Source organism: Ranitomeya imitator, chromosome 9, assembly GCF_032444005.1.
Source record: "Ranitomeya imitator isolate aRanImi1 chromosome 9, aRanImi1.pri, whole genome shotgun sequence".
Classification (NCBI taxonomy): Eukaryota; Metazoa; Chordata; class Amphibia; order Anura; family Dendrobatidae; genus Ranitomeya; species Ranitomeya imitator.
The window spans coordinates 40,592,017-40,613,403 of NC_091290.1; the positions used below are offsets into that span (position 1 = coordinate 40,592,017).

The 21,387-nt window shown below is 40.7% G+C and overlaps 1 protein-coding gene across 1 annotated transcript in view; it reads right to left on the reverse strand.

Moving 5' to 3' along the window:
* Positions 1-6,102: 6,102 nt before the first annotated feature.
* LOC138649862 (phospholipase A and acyltransferase 2-like) overlaps positions 6,103-21,387 on the reverse strand; it is a 50,911-nt gene continuing 35,626 nt past the window's right edge. The window contains exons 5-6 of the mRNA XM_069740583.1: positions 8,226-8,485; positions 6,103-6,993 (exon numbers count right to left, since the gene is read on the reverse strand). Coding sequence (XP_069596684.1) covers positions 6,892-6,993; positions 8,226-8,485 — 362 coding nt within the window. The 3' untranslated portion in view covers positions 6,103-6,891. The remainder of the gene's footprint in view (positions 6,994-8,225; positions 8,486-21,387) is intronic.

The following is a 21,387-nucleotide window of genomic DNA, read 5'->3' on the forward strand; positions in this document are numbered from 1 at the left end:
TCAATTTATATTTCTTGGTTCTCCCAGTAAGGCGCTATTTTTTTGTTTGTTTTTTGTTATTTCTTGTAAGCGTTCGTTGACGTTCGTGGTGGCTTCACTCCTCCCACATCGCTCAGTTGCTTGTAACCGCCGTGTCCATCGCTTTGACCATCACCTTATTCTTCCTTTGTGTCTCTGCCCTTTGTCACACTCTCGGTCGCTCTCTTTTTGTGATAATCTTTCCGTTAATCCCTTTCTTCTCATCCCCTCCCCCCACAATCCTTACAGATCCCCAGCTGTTCCTTGCGCGGAGAAGATCGTCATTCTGATCCTGCTCACGCCATCTTGTGCTTGCTACTTGGTTTTCTATCTCCTTATGTGTTCAGAGGTTTATTCTTCAGCTCCTTCCCTCCATACGCCGTATCGCCGTGCTCTTATTAGCGGTCGTATGTAGTGATGAGCGAAGGTGCTGGGATAAGGTGTTATCTGAGCATGCTCGGGTGCTGACCGAGTGTCTTCGGCGTGCTCGAAAAATATGTTCAAGTCCCCGCGGCTGCATGTCTCGCGGCTGTTCAACAGCTGTAAGGCTAGTTTCACACAAGCGTTCGGCAGGGCTGCGGACTTCCTCCATGAAGCCCCGCCCACTGCCGCGCCTCTTCCTTCAGCTCCGCCTACGGCTGAATACGTCCTGCGTACCCTATTTTTAATATATTTTTAACAGCCCTGCCTAACGCTAGTGTTAAACTAGATTAACACATACAGGGATTGTCTGTCGCGGGGGCTCAAACATATTTTTGGAGCACGCTGAAGTTACTCGGTTAGCACCCGAGCATGCTCAGATAACACCTTATCCCAGCACACTCGCTCATCACTAGTCGTATGTGATAATACATTGAAATCTGTTCACATAACATAACTGACTTATTGAATACTCCGCTATTCCAGTAGCCTCCTGCCGGGCTCACTACAACGATCCATCATTTGCGTAACTGCTGCAGCCAATCAACTGCTTCCGTGATCCTGTTGGCATTCACGACCCTGAGCACCAAAGCCGGCGATTGACTGCAGCGGTTGTGAATTAATGTGACATCATCGCTCCTGGGCAAAGTAGTATCACCAGAGCAGCAGTACTGAAGCGCCGGGATATCGAAGAGGTAAGCAATTCTTATTAATTATTTAAGCACATTGATACATCTCCTTGTTTTTTTAACCCCTTAAGGGCTCGTATTTTCGGTCCGAGCACCGTCCGTGAAGAAAATGGACCGCACTTGGACCAATGTTATAGAATGGGGCGGTGCAGAGGAGCGTTTTTTTTTCTTCTTCACTGATTGAAATGTCAGGGTGCACTAGTTTCCCATTACTGGGTACTGGACTTCGATCCTGAGAATCAATTCACATCAACTCTAAAACGGATCTATTGCTTAAATCAGGTTCTTTAATTAAATGGAATATTATTTTATTTTTCTTAATTTTGTCATTTTCTTTTTTCTATTTCAAAATTTCTATTAAAAAAATAAAAATAAAAAAATAATAATATATATATATATATTTGAAATCTTGCAAAACAAAGGCAACACTTTTTCACAAATTTGATGACCGACTTCGAAACGCGTTGTCTTTTTAAATAAACTTCTTCATCATTGTCCCGGATGGGCCTTGTTTGACAGTGCCTAGACTACCACTGCATTTTTTTTTGTTTTCAAAGGCTAATTTTTCTTTTTCTTTTCTTTTTCTTTTATGGTTTTTAAATCATTTTTATTGTTTTTTTTTTTTTTTTTTTAAAGCCACTTATACATTTTTCTCATCAGGAGGGCGTTAAACTAGAAGAAGAGGGGACGGGAAGAAAAACATTAGACTCGAACAAAGACGACCCAGGAAAACATACTCAGAAGGGAGGTAAGAACATTTCTAAAACAATCCACAGTGAGGAGATTGGAACAAAACAAAATCCTCTAAACTGCATGCTCGCAAACGCCAGAAGCCTGACAAACAAGATGGAAGAACTAGAAGCAGAAATATCTACAGGTAACTTTGACATAGTGGGAATAACCGAGACATGGTTAGATGAAAGCTATGACTGGGCAGTTAACTTACAGGGTTACAGTCTGTTTAGAAAGGATCGTAAAAATCGGAGAGGAGGAGGGGTTTGTCTCTATGTAAAGTCTTGTCTAAAGTCCACTTTAAGGGAGGATATTAGCGAAGGGAATGAGGATGTCGAGTCCATATGGGTTGAAATTCATGGAGGGAAAAATGGTAACAAAATTCTCATTGGGGTCTGTTACAAACCCCCAAATATAACAGAAAGCATGGAAAGTCTACTTCTAAAGCAGATAGATGAAGCTGCAACCCATAATGAGGTCCTGGTTATGGGGGACTTTAACTACCCGGATATTAACTGGGAAACAGAAACCTGTGAAACCCATAAAGGCAACAGGTTTCTGCTAATAACCAAGAAAAATTATCTTTCACAATTGGTGCAGAATCCAACCAGAGGAGCAGCACTTTTAGACCTAATACTATCTAATAGACCTGACAGAATAACAAATCTGCAGGTGGTTGGGCATTTAGGAAATAGCGACCACAATATTGTGCAGTTTCACCTGTCTTTCACTAGGGGGACTTGTCAGGGAGTCACAAAAACATTGAACTTTAGGAAGGCAAAGTTTGAACAGCTTAGAGATGCCCTTAATCTGGTAGACTGGGACAATATCCTCAGAAATGAGAATACAGATAATAAATGGGAAGTGTTTAAGAACATCCTAAATAGGCAGTGTAAGCGGTTTATACCTTGTGGGAATAAAAGGACTAGAAATAGGAAAAACCCAATGTGGCTAAACAAAGAAGTAAGACAGGCAATTAACAGTAAAAAGAAAGCATTTGCACTACTAAAGCAGGATGGCACCATTGAAGCTCTAAAAAACTATAGGGAGAAAAATACTTTATCTAAAAAACTAATTAAAGCTGCCAAAAAGGAAACAGAGAAGCACATTGCTAAGGAGAGTAAAACTAATCCCAAACTGTTCTTCAACTATATCAATAGTAAAAGAATAAAAACTGAAAATGTAGGCCCCTTAAAAAATAGTGAGGAAAGAATGGTTGTAGATGACGAGGAAAAAGCTAACATATTAAACACCTTCTTCTCCACGGTATTCACGGTGGAAAATGAAATGCTAGGTGAAATCCCAAGAAACAATGAAAACCCTATATTAAGGGTCACCAATCTAACCCAAGAAGAGGTGCGAAACCGGCTAAATAAGATTAAAATAGATAAATCTCCGGGTCCGGATGGCATACACCCACGAGTACTAAGAGAACTAAGTAATGTAATAGATAAACCATTATTTCTTATTTTTAGTGACTCTATAGCGACAGGGTCTGTTCCGCAGGACTGGCGCATAGCAAATGTGGTGCCAATATTCAAAAAGGGCTCTAAAAGTGAACCTGGAAATTATAGGCCAGTAAGTCTAACCTCTATTGTTGGTAAAATATTTGAAGGGTTTCTGAGGGATGTTATTCTGGATTATCTCAATGAGAATAACTGTTTAACTCCATATCAGCATGGGTTTATGAGAAATCGCTCCTGTCAAACCAATCTAATCAGTTTTTATGAAGAGGTAAGCTATAGACTGGACCACGGTGAGTCATTGGACGTGGTATATCTCGATTTTTCCAAAGCGTTTGATACCGTGCCGCACAAGAGGTTGGTACACAAAATGAGAATGCTTGGTCTGGGGGAAAATGTGTGTAAATGGGTTAGTAACTGGCTTAGTGATAGAAAGCAGAGGGTGGTTATAAATGGTATAGTCTCTAACTGGGTCGCTGTGACCAGTGGGGTACCGCAGGGGTCAGTATTGGGACCTGTTCTCTTCAACATATTCATTAATGATCTGGTAGAAGGTTTACACAGTAAAATATCGATATTTGCAGATGATACAAAACTATGTAAAGCAGTTAATACAAGAGAAGATAGTATTCTGCTACAGATGGATCTGGATAAGTTGGAAACTTGGGCTGAAAGGTGGCAGATGAGGTTTAACAATGATAAATGTAAGGTTATACACATGGGAAGAGGGAATCAATATCACCATTACACACTGAACGGGAAACCACTGGGTAAATCTGACAGGGAGAAGGACTTGGGGATCCTAGTTAATGATAAACTTACCTGGAGCAGCCAGTGCCAGGCAGCAGCTGCCAAGGCAAACAGGATCATGGGGTGCATTAAAAGAGGTCTGGATACACATGATGAGAGCATTATACTGCCTCTGTACAAATCCCTAGTTAGACCGCACATGGAGTACTGTGTCCAGTTTTGGGCACCGGTGCTCAGGAAGGATATAATGGAACTAGAGAGAGTACAAAGGAGGGCAACAAAATTAATAAAGGGGATGGGAGAACTACAATACCCAGATAGATTAGCGAAATTAGGATTATTTAGTCTAGAAAAAAGACGACTGAGGGGCGATCTAATAACCATGTATAAGTATATAAGGGGACAATACAAATATCTCGCTGAGGATCTGTTTATACCAAGGAAGGTGACGGGCACAAGGGGGCATTCTTTGCGTCTGGAGGAGAGAAGGTTTTTCCACCAACATAGAAGAGGATTCTTTACTGTTAGGGCAGTGAGAATCTGGAATTGCTTGCCTGAGGAGGTGGTGATGGCGAACTCAGTCGAGGGGTTCAAGAGAGGCCTGGATGTCTTCCTGGAGCAGAACAATATTGTATCATACAATTATTAGGTTCTGTAGAAGGACGTAGATCTGGGTATTTATTATGATGGAATATAGGCTGAACTGGATGGACAAATGTCTTTTTTCGGCCTTACTAACTATGTTACTATGTTACTATGTTAATGATACCACCATCAATTCATAATATATCTTAGGCTATGTTCCCATGAGAGGATTTTGGTTACTTTGATGTTCAAGATATTCTACACCCAAGAAGTAAAATCAGTTCCTTGCATTTTTCAAAAATATGCGCCAAAAAAAAAAAACTCACCAAAAACTCATTGTGGGAACGTAGCCTTACAGAAGCGAGGCTCACAGCTCCGTTCCAAATCTCCTCCTCCCCTGCTTCCTCTCTGTCGCGGAAGTAAGCCTAGGGTCACACCACGTTTTTGGAGACGTACGTATTTATTGCGTGCAATATTGTGTATACTACACGGCAGAAAAATGCAGTTGTGATGTGAAGCCTCCGAGTGACAGTTCACTCTCACTTTAGGCAAAAATAAATAATTGCAGAAATTGCATGGTTTGATTCTACTGGTGCAAAAATGTTATAAGGAAGACCGGAAAACATCACTAGCATTTAACCCTGCTGTTGTCTTCGGTCAAAAACGACCGACCTTGAACTTCAATATTCTTTAAAATATTCAAGATGCGGCTCTGAAACCCGTGGCCGACCGACCCATCCTCATTTAAGTCAATCAACCACAAGTTTCAGAACCGCATCTTGAACACCCCCAAAAATACCAAAGTTCAAAATCGGTCTCCCCAGACCGAAGACAACAGCAGGGTTAAAGGGTCTATCCAATAAGGAAGCACGGCCATCACAACATTAGCAATGTCCGGACAAAAGGACAGAGAATGCTGGGATTGATGGTAGCAGTAGTTACTGTGAAGTATAACTAGACTATGTGACCTAAAGTATGTAGGCAGCATCCCACTAATTAATGAATTTGGTTACATTTGATGGCACTTAAATAATGTTCCGATGGTGTACTGGAAATGTAGCTGCAAGGAGAAAACGAAGTTGTATTCTCCCTGCAGCCACTTGGAGCAGTGCATTGTTCCAGTCACCACTCACTACACAGTGTAAATAGCTGCACATTGATTGTCAGCCTGCACATACACACTGCAGAGCGAACCGTCACTCAAAGTCCCAGGAGTGATTACAGTGCACTCACTGTATTGAGAGCCATGTAAAGACCCAATGACGAGAAGCTGCAGGGAGAAAAAAAGGTTCATTTACTCCTTGTAGCTGCACTTTCAGTAGGTCGGTCAGATGTGATTTACTTGTAGAGTAGCCCGATATCTACAGATACGGTAAATAGTTTTTTTTTGGGAGGTGATAAATTACTGCAGGATCACAGACGAAGGGAACACATAACAATAAAAATTATATATTTCTTTTTAATATTTAAATACAGGAAATGTTCGTGCAATATTACATAGAATAGAATATAAAATGTGATGTACAGTATTAGACAGCGGAGAGAAGAATATAGGACGCAGCTAGTTCTGCTCACTGCTTTGGACACTGTTGTAGTTTATTTTGCGTCGGTCCTGAGCTACAGCCTGTATTCTAGAAGGAGTAGTCTGTAAAACTAGAATTAGATAAGGAATGTGACGTATTACAAAGTTATTTAACTTAATATGTACATTATGAATAATAAATATAAGAATATAAATATAAGAATAAGCTTTCACTTATTATTTCACACTAATATTAGATACAATACTACCTTCATTAAAAAGCGTCATCGTTGCCAAAACAATCCAAAAAAACCACCTTGACGTCTTTTGAGCTTTTTCATTGACTTAGAGAGTAGAGAGCATCTTCGAAGTAGAAAAAAAATAAAAACCTCATAGATAGATCTATCGGACTTGATGAGACTGATGTATTTACACTGAAAATCCACTTGAGAATGGCTCTATAATCTGAATATTAAGGCAGAAGCTGGAATAATAAAAATGTACTTTTTAATATCAGTTAGGAACGTTTTTTCCAAAAGTATAATAACGGCCAATCTGGCATGGATTTTCTAAGTAAATACAGCAGCTTCATCAGGTTTATGAGATTTATTTAAAAAAAATGTATGCAGTTTGTTTTGTGACAGATCTATTTTTTTTTTATTTTAATCTAATTTGCAAAAATGTTGCCGCGCACAAATGTATTTCTATGTTCTCATTGGTTTTGTCTTCTGCTTCTGGTAACGACAGCTATGGCGGCCAGAACGGCAGCAAAGATTCCTCCTCCGACAGCCGTGTACACCGCAGCGTTGGCAACCTGAAACAACGAAGAATTGATTTGTCTGTACATTGGAAATGATATAGAAAACTGCAAGGCAATCCCATTGTACTGAAACAAAAAAAATTAAAGGGAACTGGTGGACCCAAACTTTTCAGTATAAACTAGCCACAAAGTCTTACAGGGAGTATGGGTCCTAGAAAAAAGTCTAATTTCTGCCTCCATTCTGCAAAAACTGACGTTTAATCAAATATGCTAATTAGCTTGCTTGCTGCACCCTGGGTGTGGCCAAGAAGCTCAGTTCACTGCTCCGCCCACTGGTTTTGCATGTCTCCGCCTCCCTCGCTGGTGATGGACAGCACTGCCTCGAGCATAGAAAGAGCACTAAAAATGTGCTACAGTAAAGGTGCACCAAGGCACAACACAATAAACTATAAAACTCTTTACTATTATTGGTTTTTTACTACTTATTTTAAATGGGTAACTTGAGAATCAGCCTATAAGAGATCGACCCAAGTGACAAGTGATTGGCCCCTAAGTGGGGTTATCTTCTCCAGGACATTAAGGATTGTTTGGTTCTCTGATGGAAAAGTTCAACGTTGAAAACCTTATTTAGATGCTTCATAATTTCTGTTTATTCTACCATTAAAGTTCCCTTAAAGGGAATCTGTGAGCCGTTTTTTTGCTATATAATCTGAGTACAACATGATGTAGGGGCTGAGAGCCTGATTCCAGCAAAGTATCACTTGCTGGTCTGCATGCTGTCCTTTTTTCTTTTTTCTATACTGCAGATCTAGCAGTGCTTTGAATGCTGAGCTGTTCATTACCTCGCCCACCCCTCTGTTTGGTAGCATCCTATGTTCACTGTGTATGGGCAGAAAGTTGCTGGAGGCGTGGTTAGATCAGAAGACACGGGACACCTAGTCCTATAGTGATAATCTCCTGATGATAAAACACTGATTTTATTGAAAAAGCAACACACAGCCCAGTAAGTTATACATCGCTGGAATCAGGGTCTCTGTCCCTACATCATGCTGTTCTCAGAATACATATCAAAAACCTTCTCATAAATTCTCTTCAATTTAAGCATGCTGAGAATTCTTCACTATTCCTGCACAAATCACGCGTCCCTAAATCATGAGAAAACAACATATTTCCTGCTGTATGGAAAAGGAAACACATTTTTTATCAAGTTGTCTTTTTTGCCATCTGTACCCTGCGGTGTCTCGGCACCAATAAGATTGACACTGCATCTAGATAATGCACCATACCTGGTCGGAGAAGCCTTTTCCGTATCGCAGTTCTGTGGCAAAGTGTTCACAATTGGCGCGGGTAACACTGTATGGCATTGTCTGATTTACCAGCTCCAGGGCTGCCCGCACCACCTTTTCAGGGGAGTATGGTGGGATTTTCTCATCATATTTGTTATTAACCTTGTAGCAGCACCCTTTTGCGACTTTCTCCAGATGGTCTTTTCTGACTACTGCCGAGCCCCCAAAAGCGGATGACAGGCTGGACCCACCTTCTTGATCTGGAAAAAATAAGAATAGCGTTAACGCCAAGATTATCACTTTCAATGTACCATGGCCATATAACAAGCAAATACTTAACACATTTATCTATATATTAACTGTAAACTTGTTTTGGGCACTAAACTATACCGTAAACTTTTGACGCCTTGTGCACTGAGTGCTAAATACTAGTGAAGAGTCCTCTAGGCGTTACCACCAGCAAAGAGAGTCACGGAGTCCTGGGTTCGAGTCCTCCCAGTCCTGACTGATGTCCCTCTGACCATTAACCAATACCAGCCTCCCCAAAATCTCAACCATCCACTATGGTGTCGCACTGCACAAGCACAGAGCAGCAATTTATACTCTCCCCAGTTTCCATTTAGTACAGAGTATGTGCCAGTATCTGGGGAATTGCCAGATGAAGAGTCCACCGTACTCAGTTCAGTATGAGGGATTGTCAGAAGATGATTCCTGCATACTCCTAGGAAGAGGAATCTCATCGTTGGTCAGAGTTGAACCAATAACTCCAGTGCTAACCGCTGAGCCACTGTATTACCTGGCAACTGCCACTGTGCTACACTATAAGCATCAGCAAGCCACCACCATGCATCACTGCAGGAATCAATAAGGTCCCACTATGCTTCACTGTAGAAATCCCCAAGCCCTCCGCCATGTTTCACTGTAGGCTGCGTGTTCCTTTCAGTGTATGCTTCATTTTCTCTCCTGCAAACAGTACATAATGACACTGACACTTGGGTTACAGCATAATGACACAAACACTTTGGGTACAGGGTAATGACACTGATACCTTGAATAGGGAGTAATGATGCAGAAAATTACAGAACAGAATAATTACACACTGATTCTTGGGATATATAATAATGACACTGAAACTTGAGGTTCTCCTCTTTCTGGCTGGGTGTTTATCTAGTTCTCATCATCCATTAGTGGCAATAACTGACGGTGGTGAACCATCCACTGACCCAGTGTGAGGATAAGGCGGTGTCACGATCCATTTTTGGATTTGTGGCAGCTCTGGTTCCACTTTGATTTAAATGGAGCTTTTTTCCTTTCAGGACCAGCGGGGGTTAATGTGAGTTTCCCCTGCTGGAACCCTGCTGCAACTGCAGAGTGGCTAGGTCAGCTGATGTAGGTGGTGACCACTCTCACCATCCTTTAAATAGTCACCTGATGCATCAGCTGACTGTCAGTCATAGAGCATTCTATATTGACCAAGCCTGGAGGAAGGAGCTCTCTAGCTGCTGTGTTGTTTCAGCTGGATTCGTGGTCTGGGTGCCTTTCTTCTGCTGTGCAGTGCTTGTAGCAGAGAAGGCTGTTAAGCTAAGATAGGTGTTTTTGTCTTCATCGGTCTCGTGTTTGTCACTGTCCTCTGTGTCGTTCCATCTGCAGTGATGAGGCTAGTGCCCTTGTCAGCCAGTGCACTAGCCAGGGCAGTGCTAGGTAACAGCAACGGATGAGATTAATGACGTCGGTGGGGGAAGGACCCACTTAGGGCAATAGGGGAGTGCAAGGTCAGTCTCAGGTTTGAGTGGGAGGTGTGCATCCCTCATTTCCCTAACAGTAGGGCCTTCCTCTCTCTGTTTCCATCCCATTGTGTGTGTGTGCATTGTGCCGTCCACTGAGCTACACGCTGTGGGGTCACTACATATCGTGACAGGCGGCTGCGGGGCACAGCACTTTGTATATGGCATCATACATATACATTTTAATAATCTCATAAATCCATAGATAGTGCAAGACACACCTCAAATGCTTCATATCAAAACCACCTTTCCATAACAAAATACTTATAGAAAAAAAGAGGCTATCACTGATAGTTTAAAAAGTACAATATTTATTGAAACAGATAAAATAACAAACAACAAAAAAATTCTACTACTAAAATACGCTGGGAGCAACACGTGGTCGGGACAACAAAGTCCACACAACCCATGCAAAATATGGATGTAATAACAAAAATGTAAACAATAATGTAAACAAGTTATATGGCGTAGCAAGACAAAAATCACTAGGCATCAAATGCAAGGCATTATTACAAGAGAGGGGAGAGATATGAAATTACAGCTCTAACTGGAGAAAGTACAATACCGTTAAACATATCCCCAAAGAGCACATATACAAATCCCACCGTTAACAAACTAAATGCAGGCCAGGTATATAGACAGATAGATATATCTCAAGCATGACTGCTACGAAAGATTTACCATGCATAATCCCTATCTATACCTGCCTCAATGTCCCTAACAGGGAATCTGTAAGCTGTATGATATAATAGCTAGCAATGCTTATAATAAAGGTGCCTAGTAAAAGACTAATACTACCTGCTACAAGGGTAGACGAGCATGCACTCCCTATATAAGTAATTTGTAAACATCCCTATCCTGGGAACTTAATAAAGTGCATGCCACAACGGCCCATAAGCCATAAACACTAAGTGTATAAAAGATAAACTTACATGGATTCTTATTGTCCCAACCCAGAGCGTTCCACAGCGACCCCGACAGCGCCGTTTCGCCTGACTGGCTTCCTCAACAAGGGGGCGTAAGTGTCTTACATCCAGCTACTCTGACTATATATAAGCCCAGCACAGCTGTAAAGAAGCGTCTCCTAATGAATACACAACAGCGCATGCGTCAGTCAATGCGCGTAACAAAAAAAGGGGGCGACCACTGATACTCCGCACAGCTGACAGCAAGCGTCTCCTGATGAATATGTAACGGCGCATGCGTCAGTCCGAGCGCGTCACACAAGGAGGCGACTTCCGGTACACCGCACATAGAGAGCGAGCGTACAACGCTTCACTCCCCCCCTGCACGGCGTCGGAAGTCACCATGACAACGCCAGACCAGCGCATGCGCGCATCATCAACAGAGGCAGGAGCTAAAACAAATAGACCCACGGCAGAGAAGGAACGCAAAGAAGCCCATAGAGCTGATGGTAACAAAGTCCCCAGGGCAGCGCGATCCTAATGACACCAATTCCCATCTATAGAAATATAACAGATAAACCCACGGCTATAAAGGAACACTGGAACGCCCGTAGGGCAGATGGTAAAACAAGGTATCACCAGGGCAGCGCGATCCTAGTGACACAAATTCTAATCTATGGACTCATAAATCTCCAAGGGGACACAGGCAACTAAAATAATCCCCGGATAACATACTCTAAATAAATATATATATACTCATCAATAATAGAAGAATAAATAACCTATACCCTATATTAGTATTAGCCCTTATATACATAATAGTGTAGACATCAATATAATATAAAACTGCCATAAATAGAAAAATGTCTCTACGCTATCAATGCAATAACACTAACTACCACTGTATTTTCATATTATACAAAATTATTATACAAACTGTGAAACTATATCTATATAACAAATATTCCCATAGTAATTACTAAACCAAAATATATGAATACAGGACCAAACAACTAATGGTGCACAATACTTATTACAAAAGAGATAACAATATCCCATATACAAACAATTAAATATAATTCTATAGCCGAATCTTCTAATGTTCTTTTTTCTTCCTTATTCATCTGTAGATGGAGACCTCAAAAAGGACAACAATCACCAACACGCTTCAACGCCAGGTAAGTAGCCACCAATATAAGAAAAGGACAACTATAAAGAATAAAAGAAAATTAATAAAAATAATAATACAAGACACAAACGAACACAATTAAAACCAAGGATACAGGACTATGAATAGAGATATAGAAACAAACAGACTGCTAAGAGATTGTAAACTACCAAAAGAACAGATATTGATATCCCATAAACACTACAGACTGAATCTTCATGTACTTCAAGAAAAAACATATATATATCTTTTAAGGCCTACAAAAATGATCCAAAACCCTGCGTCTCATTAAGACCATCAGGGGCTAGAGTACCAAGCAAATAAATCCACTTGCTTTCTTTTTGCGCAAGTATTTTTGCCACGTTACCACCTCTTCTTCCCAAATGGATTTGATCAATTCCCTGGATTTTAAGCCCTCTAGGGTCAGACTTGTGGCAAAGTTTAAAATGCCTAGATAGAGTTTTCAAGGCACTTGGATCAGTTATAGTAACAGATTTTTCAATATCTCTTACGTGTTCTCTCGTTCTAGCACGTAATTCACGTGTAGTTAAACCGATATAAACTTTGCCACACAGACACTGAGCATGATAAATAACATTTTTGGATGTACATGTAAGCCTCTTTCTTATTTCAAAGATTCTAGATCCGTCATGGTTAACAAATGATTTACTTTTGAACATATTACTGCATCCCTTACACATATTGCAAGGAAAAAAGCCATTCTCACCAAAAGTACCTGTTACAGACCCAGTTGCTGTATAATGACTGTGTACGAGAAGATCTTTAAGATTCCTTGATCTTCTCGGAACCATCAATGGCCGATCCGGCAAAATTGTTTTCAAAACTGGGTCCGTTTGCAAGATGTTCCAATGCTTTCGCATAATCCCACATAGTTCCGGCCATTGTTTGTTGAACCTCGTAATGAATCGTACTTCGCTTGTTGCCTTTTTGGAGGTCTTCACCTTCTTTCCATTCCCATACAATAATTCATCCCTAGAGACAATAGCGGCTTTTTTGCGGCCTTTTTTGATTTGACGATTACTATATCCTCTATCAGAGAACCTTCTGGCTAGATCAGATGCCTGGTGTTCATAATCATCTACAGTGGTACAGATTCTCTTGATTCTAAGAAATTGCCCAGTTGGAATGCCATTGATTGTAGACCTATGATGGGCAGAAGAGGCATGCAGCAGTGTGTTAGTTGCTGTGGGTTTCCTGAACACATTGGTAATTATATTGCCATCTTCCAATACCCTAATATCCAGATCTAAAAATTCCACTTTTTTGCCAAAATTATAGGTCAACTTGATGTTACATTGATTTTGATTTAATTTCTTCATGGCTGCGGGCAATTTATCAATAGAGTCTTCCCATATGAATAGGATGTCGTCTATATAACGACTCCACCCTTGTATGGTATGACTATCCCACTCATCATCCTGGAATATCTGTCGTTCCCAGTACCCCATGAATAAGTTCGCATAGGCCGGGGCACAAGTGGCCCCCATGGCAGTACCTTGTTTTTGTATAAAGACTTCATCTTTAAATATGAACACATTATGTTCCAATACAAACTTTAAAAGTACCAGGAGGAGTTCTATCAAAGATATTTCTAGGTTACTCTCATACAGATAATGGGCCACAGCTTTCAAGCCATCATCATGCTTAATGGATGAATATAGAGCCTCTACGTCAGCTGTAACTAAAACAGCTCCTTTCTCCAACTTTGGCCTTGTAAAATGTATGAAAAACAGGCCTATAAAATCCTAAATGACAGTAATTGCTACAAAAAATTATGTTATAATCCTCTTGCTAAATTTCAAGGTGAACTTGTGGCTATACTTGAGTCTGAGTTTGATGACGGAATCATCCCTAAAAGACTGGTGGAGACTGTTTTGAAGTTACAGCCCAGAATGGCCACATTCTAACTTTTACCAAAATTGCATAAAAATTCTTTGGACCCACCAGGTAGGCCAATTGTGGCGGGAAATGGAAGTCTCTGTGAGATAATATGTACTGTTATAGACTATTACCTACAGCCTTTAGTGTCCTCCTTGCCTTCTTACATCAAAGACACCACAATGATGTTGAAAAGACTGGATACGTTACAGTTGGAGAAAGGAGCTGTTTTAGTTACAGCTGACGTAGAGGCTCTATATTCATCCATTAAGCAGGATGATGGCTTGAAAGCTGTGGCCCATTATCTGTATGAGAGTAACCTAGAAACATCTTTGATAGAACTCCTCCTGGTACTTTTAAAGTTTGTATTGGAACATAATGTGTTCTTATTTAAAGATGAAGTCTTTATACAAAAACAAGGTACTGCCATGGGGGCCACTTGTGCCCCGGCCTATGCGAACTTATTCATGGGGTACTGGGAACGACAGATATTCCAGGATGATGAGTGGGATAGTCATGCCATACAAGGGTGGAGTCGTTATATAGACGACATCCTATTCATATGGGAAGACTCTATTGATAAATTGCCCGCAGCCATGAAGAAATTAAATCAAAATCAATGTAACATCAAGTTGACCTATAATTTTGGCAAAAAAGTGGAATTTTTAGATCTGGATATTAGGGTATTGGAAGATGGCAATATAATTACCAATGTGTTCAGGAAACCCACAGCAACTAACACACTGCTGCATGCCTCTTCTGCCCATCATAAGTCTACAATCAATGGCATTCCAACTGGGCAATTTCTTAGAATCAAGAGAATCTGTACCACTGTAGATGATTATGAACACCAGGCATCTGATCTAGCCAGAAGGTTCTCTGATAGAGGATATAGTAATCGTCAAATCAAAAAAGGCCGCAAAAAAGCCGCTATTGTCTCTAGGGATGAATTATTGTATGGGAATGGAAAGAAGGTGAAGACCTCCAAAAAGGCAACAAGCGAAGTACGATTCATTACGAGGTTCAACAAACAATGGCCGGAACTATGTGGGATTATGCGAAAGCATTGGAACATCTTGCAAACGGACCCAGTTTTGAAAACAATTTTGCCGGATCGGCCATTGATGGTTCCGAGAAAATCAAGGAATCTTAAAGATCTTCTCGTACACAGTCATTATACAGCAACTGGGTCTGTAACAGGTACTTTTGGTGAGAATGGCTTTTTTCCTTGCAATATGTGTAAGGGATGCAGTAATATGTTCAAAAGTAAATCATTTGTTAACCATGACGGATCTAGAATCTTTGAAATAAGAAAGAGGCTTACATGTACATCCAAAAATGTTATTTATCATGCTCAGTGTCTGTGTGGCAAAGTTTATATCGGTTTAACTACACGTGAATTACGTGCTAGAACGAGAGAACACGTAAGAGATATTGAAAAATCTGTTACTATAACTGATCCAAGTGCCTTGAAAACTCTATCTAGGCATTTTAAACTTTGCCACAAGTCTGACCCTAGAGGGCTTAAAATCCAGGCAATTGATCAAATCCATTTGGGAAGAAGAGGTGGTAACGTGGCAAAAATACTTGCGCAAAAAGAAAGCAAGTGGATTTATTTGCTTGGTACTCTAGCCCCTGATGGTCTTAATGAGACGCAGGGTTTTGGATCATTTTTGTAGGCCTTAAAAGATATATATATGTTTTTTCTTGAAGTACATGAAGATTCTGTCTGTAGTGTTTATGGGATATCAATATCTGTTCTTTTGGTAGTTTACAATCTCTTAGCAGTCTGTTTGTTTCTATATCTCTATTCATAGTCCTGTATCCTTGGTTTTAATTGTGTTCGTTTGTGTCTTGTATTATTATTTTTATTAATTTTCTTTTATTCTTTATAGTTGTCCTTTTCTTATATTGGTGGCTACTTACCTGGCGTTGAAGCGTGTTGGTGATTGTTGTCCTTTTTGAGGTCTCCATCTACAGATGAATAAGGAAGAAAAAAGAACATTAGAAGATTCGGCTATAGAATTATATTTAATTGTTTGTATATGGGATATTGTTATCTCTTTTGTAATAAGTATTGTGTACCATTAGTTGTTTGGTCCTGTATTCATATATTTTGGTTTAGTAATTACTATGGGAATATTTGTTATATAGATATAGTTTCACAGTTTGTATAATAATTTTGTATAATATGAAAATACAGTGGTAGTTAGTGTTATTGCATTGATAGCGTAGAGACATTTTTCTATTTATGGCAGTTTTATATTATATTGATGTCTACACTATTATGTATATAAGGGCTAATACAAATATAGGGTATAGGTTATTTATTCTTCTATTATTGATGAGTATATATATATTTATTTAGAGTATGTTATCTGGGGATTATTTTAGTTGCCTGTGTCCCCTTGGAGATTTATGAGTCCACAGATTAGAATTTGTGTCACTAGGATCGCGCTGCCCTGGTGATACCTTGTTTTACCATCTGCCCTACGGGCGTTCCAGTGTTCCTTTATAGCCGTGGGTTTATCTGTTATATTTCTATAGATGGGAATTGGTGTCATTAGGATCGCGCTGCCCTGGGGACTTTGTTACCATCAGCTCTATGGGCTTCTTTGCGTTCCTTCTCTGCCGTGGGTCTATTTGTTTTAGCTCCTGCCTCTGTTGATGATGCGCGCATGCGCTGGTCTGGCGTTGTCATGGTGACTTCCGACGCCGTGCAGGGGGGGAGTGAAGCGTTGTACGCTCGCTCTCTATGTGCGGTGTACCGGAAGTCGCCTCCTTGTGTGACGCGCTCGGACTGACGCATGCGCCATTACATATTCATCAGGAGACGCTTGCTGTCAGCTGTGCGGAGTATCAGTGGTCGCCCCCTTTTTTTGTTACGCGCATTGACTGACGCATGCGCTGTTGTGTATTCATTAGGAGACGCTTCTTTACAGCTGTGCTGGGCTTATATATAGTCAGAGTAGCTGGATGTAAGACACTTACGCCCCCTTGTTGAGGAAGCCAGTCAGGCAAAACGGCGCTGTCGGGGTCGCTGTGGAACGCTCTGGGTTGGGACAATAAGAATCCATGTAAGTTTATCTTTTATACACTTAGTATTTATGGCTTATGGGCCGTTGTGGCATGCACTTTATTAAGTTCCCAGGATAGGGATGTTTACAAATTACTTATATAGGGAGTGCATGCTCGTCTACCCTTGTAGCAGGTAGTATTAGTCTTTTACTAGGCACCTTTATTATAAGCATTGCTAGCTATTATATCATACAGCTTACAGATTCCCTGTTAGGGACATTGAGGCAGGTATAGATAGGGATTATGCATGGTAAATCTTTCGTAGCAGTCATGCTTGAGATATATCTATCTGTCTATATACCTGGCCTGCATTTAGTTTGTTAACGGTGGGATTTGTATATGTGCTCTTTGGGGATATGTTTAACGGTATTGTACTTTCTCCAGTTAGAGCTGTAATTTCATATCTCTCCCCTCTCTTGTAATAATGCCTTGCATTTGATGCCTAGTGATTTTTGTCTTGCTACGCCATATAACTTGTTTACATTATTGTTTACATTTTTGTTATTACATCCATATTTTGCATGGGTTGTGTGGACTTTGTTGTCCCGACCACGTGTTGCTCCCAGCGTATTTTAGTAGTAGAATTTTTTTGTTGCTTGTTATTTTATCTGTTTCAATAAATATTGTACTTTTTAAACTATCAGTGATAGCCTCTTTTTTCTATAAGTATTTTGTTATGGAAAGGTGGTTTTGATACATATACATTTGCAGGACTGGATTGCTTGACATAAATATGGCAAAAATGGTAAACTGGAAAGGAATACCCATTTAATCATTTATTGTGGTATCAAAAGTTTTGTAGCTTTCTTATATAATCTTTGCTTCAATCCTAACTATCCATAATGCTTCCATCACCCATCTACATCATCTATCAGCCATCCATCTTACGGAGCACAGTGCGGCTGTAGAGAACCTGTTTGTCGTTTCTCAGGGCCCGTTTCGTCTCTCTTTCTCCCACATACATTTATACCAGTTTCTTTTGGCTTCTCTTGGCACCGCTGGGCATGAACATGACTGATGGAGATGATCTTGTTGAAGCTGCTTCACACCTCTTTCCTATTCATCACATGCACTGAGTTGTGCACACGCTGCAGCTGGCAATAAGAGATCGTCTGCAAGAGGGACATGCTGGAACTCTGATTAGCAAAGTGAGGAAATTGGCTATTGCTGCCAGAGCCCCTAAAATTGATTCCATCTTGAAGAGTCGTACTGGAAAAGGGGCAATTGTGGATCAAGCCACTCAGTGGGGCAGCACCTATTTAATGATTGAGCAATTGCTTGAGCTGAAACCCTTCCTTGTAGATATGGCCAACACTCAGGTAACACTACATGAAGGTCAATGGACACAGGTGGCTGAATTGAAGGAATTGCTTCATCACCCATTTACAGTGACTAACAAGTTACAAGCTGAGGATTTAACTCCTGGTATTTTTATAAAGGAGTGGAAGAACTTGTTGTTTTGCCTGTCCCAAAGAGGAGGTTTATTCACAGATGGCATTGCTGCTTCAATGAAATTGTTCTGCAGCTGTTTATGTGGACCTGAGTCATTGTATACTGCAGGATGATCAACAGCTTACAAAAGGAAAAGAAGCTATGATTTAGGTAGCAGTTAGGATGAGTGGCTACAGGACAGCCAAGAGCAAGAGGACCCGGGTCCTGCCAGTGCTGCTGCTGCCGTTTCTTCATCGTCTCCAGATGAGGAGTTTGATTTTGAAAAGTATTTGGACGACATGGAGCAGGCAAAGCGTTGCCGCAGGGAAAAAGATTCCACTCCCATGGAAAACAGATTGACCATATTTCAGCAAAATTTTTCACTCGCTCTCAAAGAAGTAGAAGAGTTCAATCGTTCATCAAAACTGACTGTGCACGAGGCAATTCCTTTATACCCTGAAATTGCTAGGGTATGTGTCCACGTTTAGGATTGCATCAGGATTTGGTCAGGATTTTACGCAGGTAAAATCTGCACCAAATCTGCACCTGAGGTCACTGGCAGGTCACCTGCGTTGTCCTTGCGTTGTTTGAGCATTGTAAGGACATGCTGTGTTCTGAAAAGAAACACCGCATGTCAGTTTCCGCGGGTCTGCCGCATGCGTCTTTTAATGCATAGTGGAGACGGGATTTCATTAAATCCCTTCCACTATGCTGTAACATCTGGACGCTGCGTGTTTGACGCTGCGTTTCCTGAGCGTGGAAACATACCCTTAGAGATGTCGCCCATGTGGTTACTGCTTTGCCACCAACCGAAGTTAGTGTAGAGAGGTTCTTCTCTAGCCTTAAAATACAGTGCTTTGAGAAAGTATTCGGCCCCCTTGACCTTTTCAACCTTTTCCCACATATCATGCATCAAACATAAAGATACCAAATGTAACTTTTTGGTGAAGAAACAACAACAAGTGGAACACAATTGTGAAGTTGAACGAAATTTATTGGTTATTTTAAATTTTTGTGGAAATTCAAAAACTGAAAAGTGGGGCGTGCAATATTATGCGGCCCCTTTACTTTCAGTGCAGCAAACTCACTCCAGAAGATCATTGTGGATCTCTGAATGATCCAATGTTGTCCTAAATGCCTAATGATGATAAATATAATCCACCTGTGTGTAATCAAGTCTCTGTATAAATGCACCTGCTCTGTGATAGTCTCAGGGTTCTGTTTGAAGCACAGAGAGCATCATGAAGACCAAGGAACACAACAGGCAGGTCCGTGATACTGTTGTGGAGAAGTTTAAAGCCAGATTTGGATACAAAATGATTTCCAAATCGTTAAACATCCCAAGGAGCACTGTGCAAGCGATCATATTGAAATGGAAGGAGTATCATACCACTGCAAATCTACCAAGACCCGGCCGTCCCTCTAAACTTTTATCTCAAATAAGGAGAAGACTGATCAGAGATGCAGCAAAGAGGCCCATGATCACTCTGGATGAACTGTAGAGATCTACAGCTGAGGTGGGACAGTCTGTCCATAGGACAACAATCAGTCGTATACTGCACAAATCTGGCCTTTATGGAAGAGTGGCAAGAAGGAAGCCATTTCTCAAAGATATCCATAAAGAGTATCGTTTAAAGTTTGCAACAAGCCAACTGGGAGACACACCAAACATGTGGAAGAAGGTGCTCTGGTCAGATGAAACCAAAATCAAACTTTTTGGCAACAATGCCAAACGATATGTTTGGCGTAAAGGCAACACAGCTCATCACCCTGAACACACCATCCCCACTGTCAAACATGGTGGTGGCAGCAGGGACAGGGAAGATGGTTAAAATTGTTGGGAAGATGGATGGAGCCAAATACAGGACCATTCTTGAAGAAAACCTGTTGGAGTCTGCAAAAGACCTGAGGTTGGGACGGGGATTTGTCTTCCAACAAGACAATGATCCCAAACATAAAGCAAAATCTACAACGGAATGGTTCACAAATAAACATATCCAGGTGTTTGACTTGGTCATTCTAAGTCCAGACCTCAATCCAATCGAGAATCTGTGGAAAGAGCTGAAAACTGCTGATCACAAACGATCTCCATCAAACTTCACTGAGCTCGAGCTGTTTGCCAAGGAAGAATGGGCAAGAATTTCAGTCTCTCAATGTACAAAACTGATAGACATGCCCCAAGAGACTTGTAATTGCAGGAAAAGGTGGCGCAACAAAGTATTAAGTTAAAGGAGCCGAATAATATTGCACGCCCCACTTTTCAGTTTTTGAATTTCCACAAAAATTTAAAATAACCAATAAATTTCGTTCAACTTCACAATTGTGTTCCACTTGTTGTTGATTCTTCACAAAAATTTACATTTGGTATCTTTATGTTTGAAGCATAGTATGTGGGAAAAGGTTGAAAAGAGCCAGGGGGCCGAATACTTCCGCAAGGCACTGTAATTAGGCCAGATTTGAGGTCATCTATGAAGGAAGATCTGATAGAGGTGATACTACTATTTCTCAGAACAAATTCATAGACTGCACAAATGTTATTCAGTACTTTTTTGTTGCAAGCTGTATTTTTTCCACTTACTGCACTTACTGCATACTGTATAATAAATTGCAAATATGCAAAAGTTTTTTGTTCCAAAGTTGTATTCCAATAAATATATTTTGTGTTCTATCTAAATGGCTTGATTAATGTATCATAATGATGATTAAAAGCCTGATGTTACCATTACTTAAACTAAACATGAGCCATGTATGAGGGAGTGGAGTCAGAGTCGGAGTCAGAGTCATGGAAATTGAGGAGTCGGAGTCGGAGGTTTGGCTTACCGACTCCACAGCCCTGATTTTGTGTGACTGTGTGGGTTTCCTCCCATGTTCTGAAGACAGACCTGTAAGAGATATGA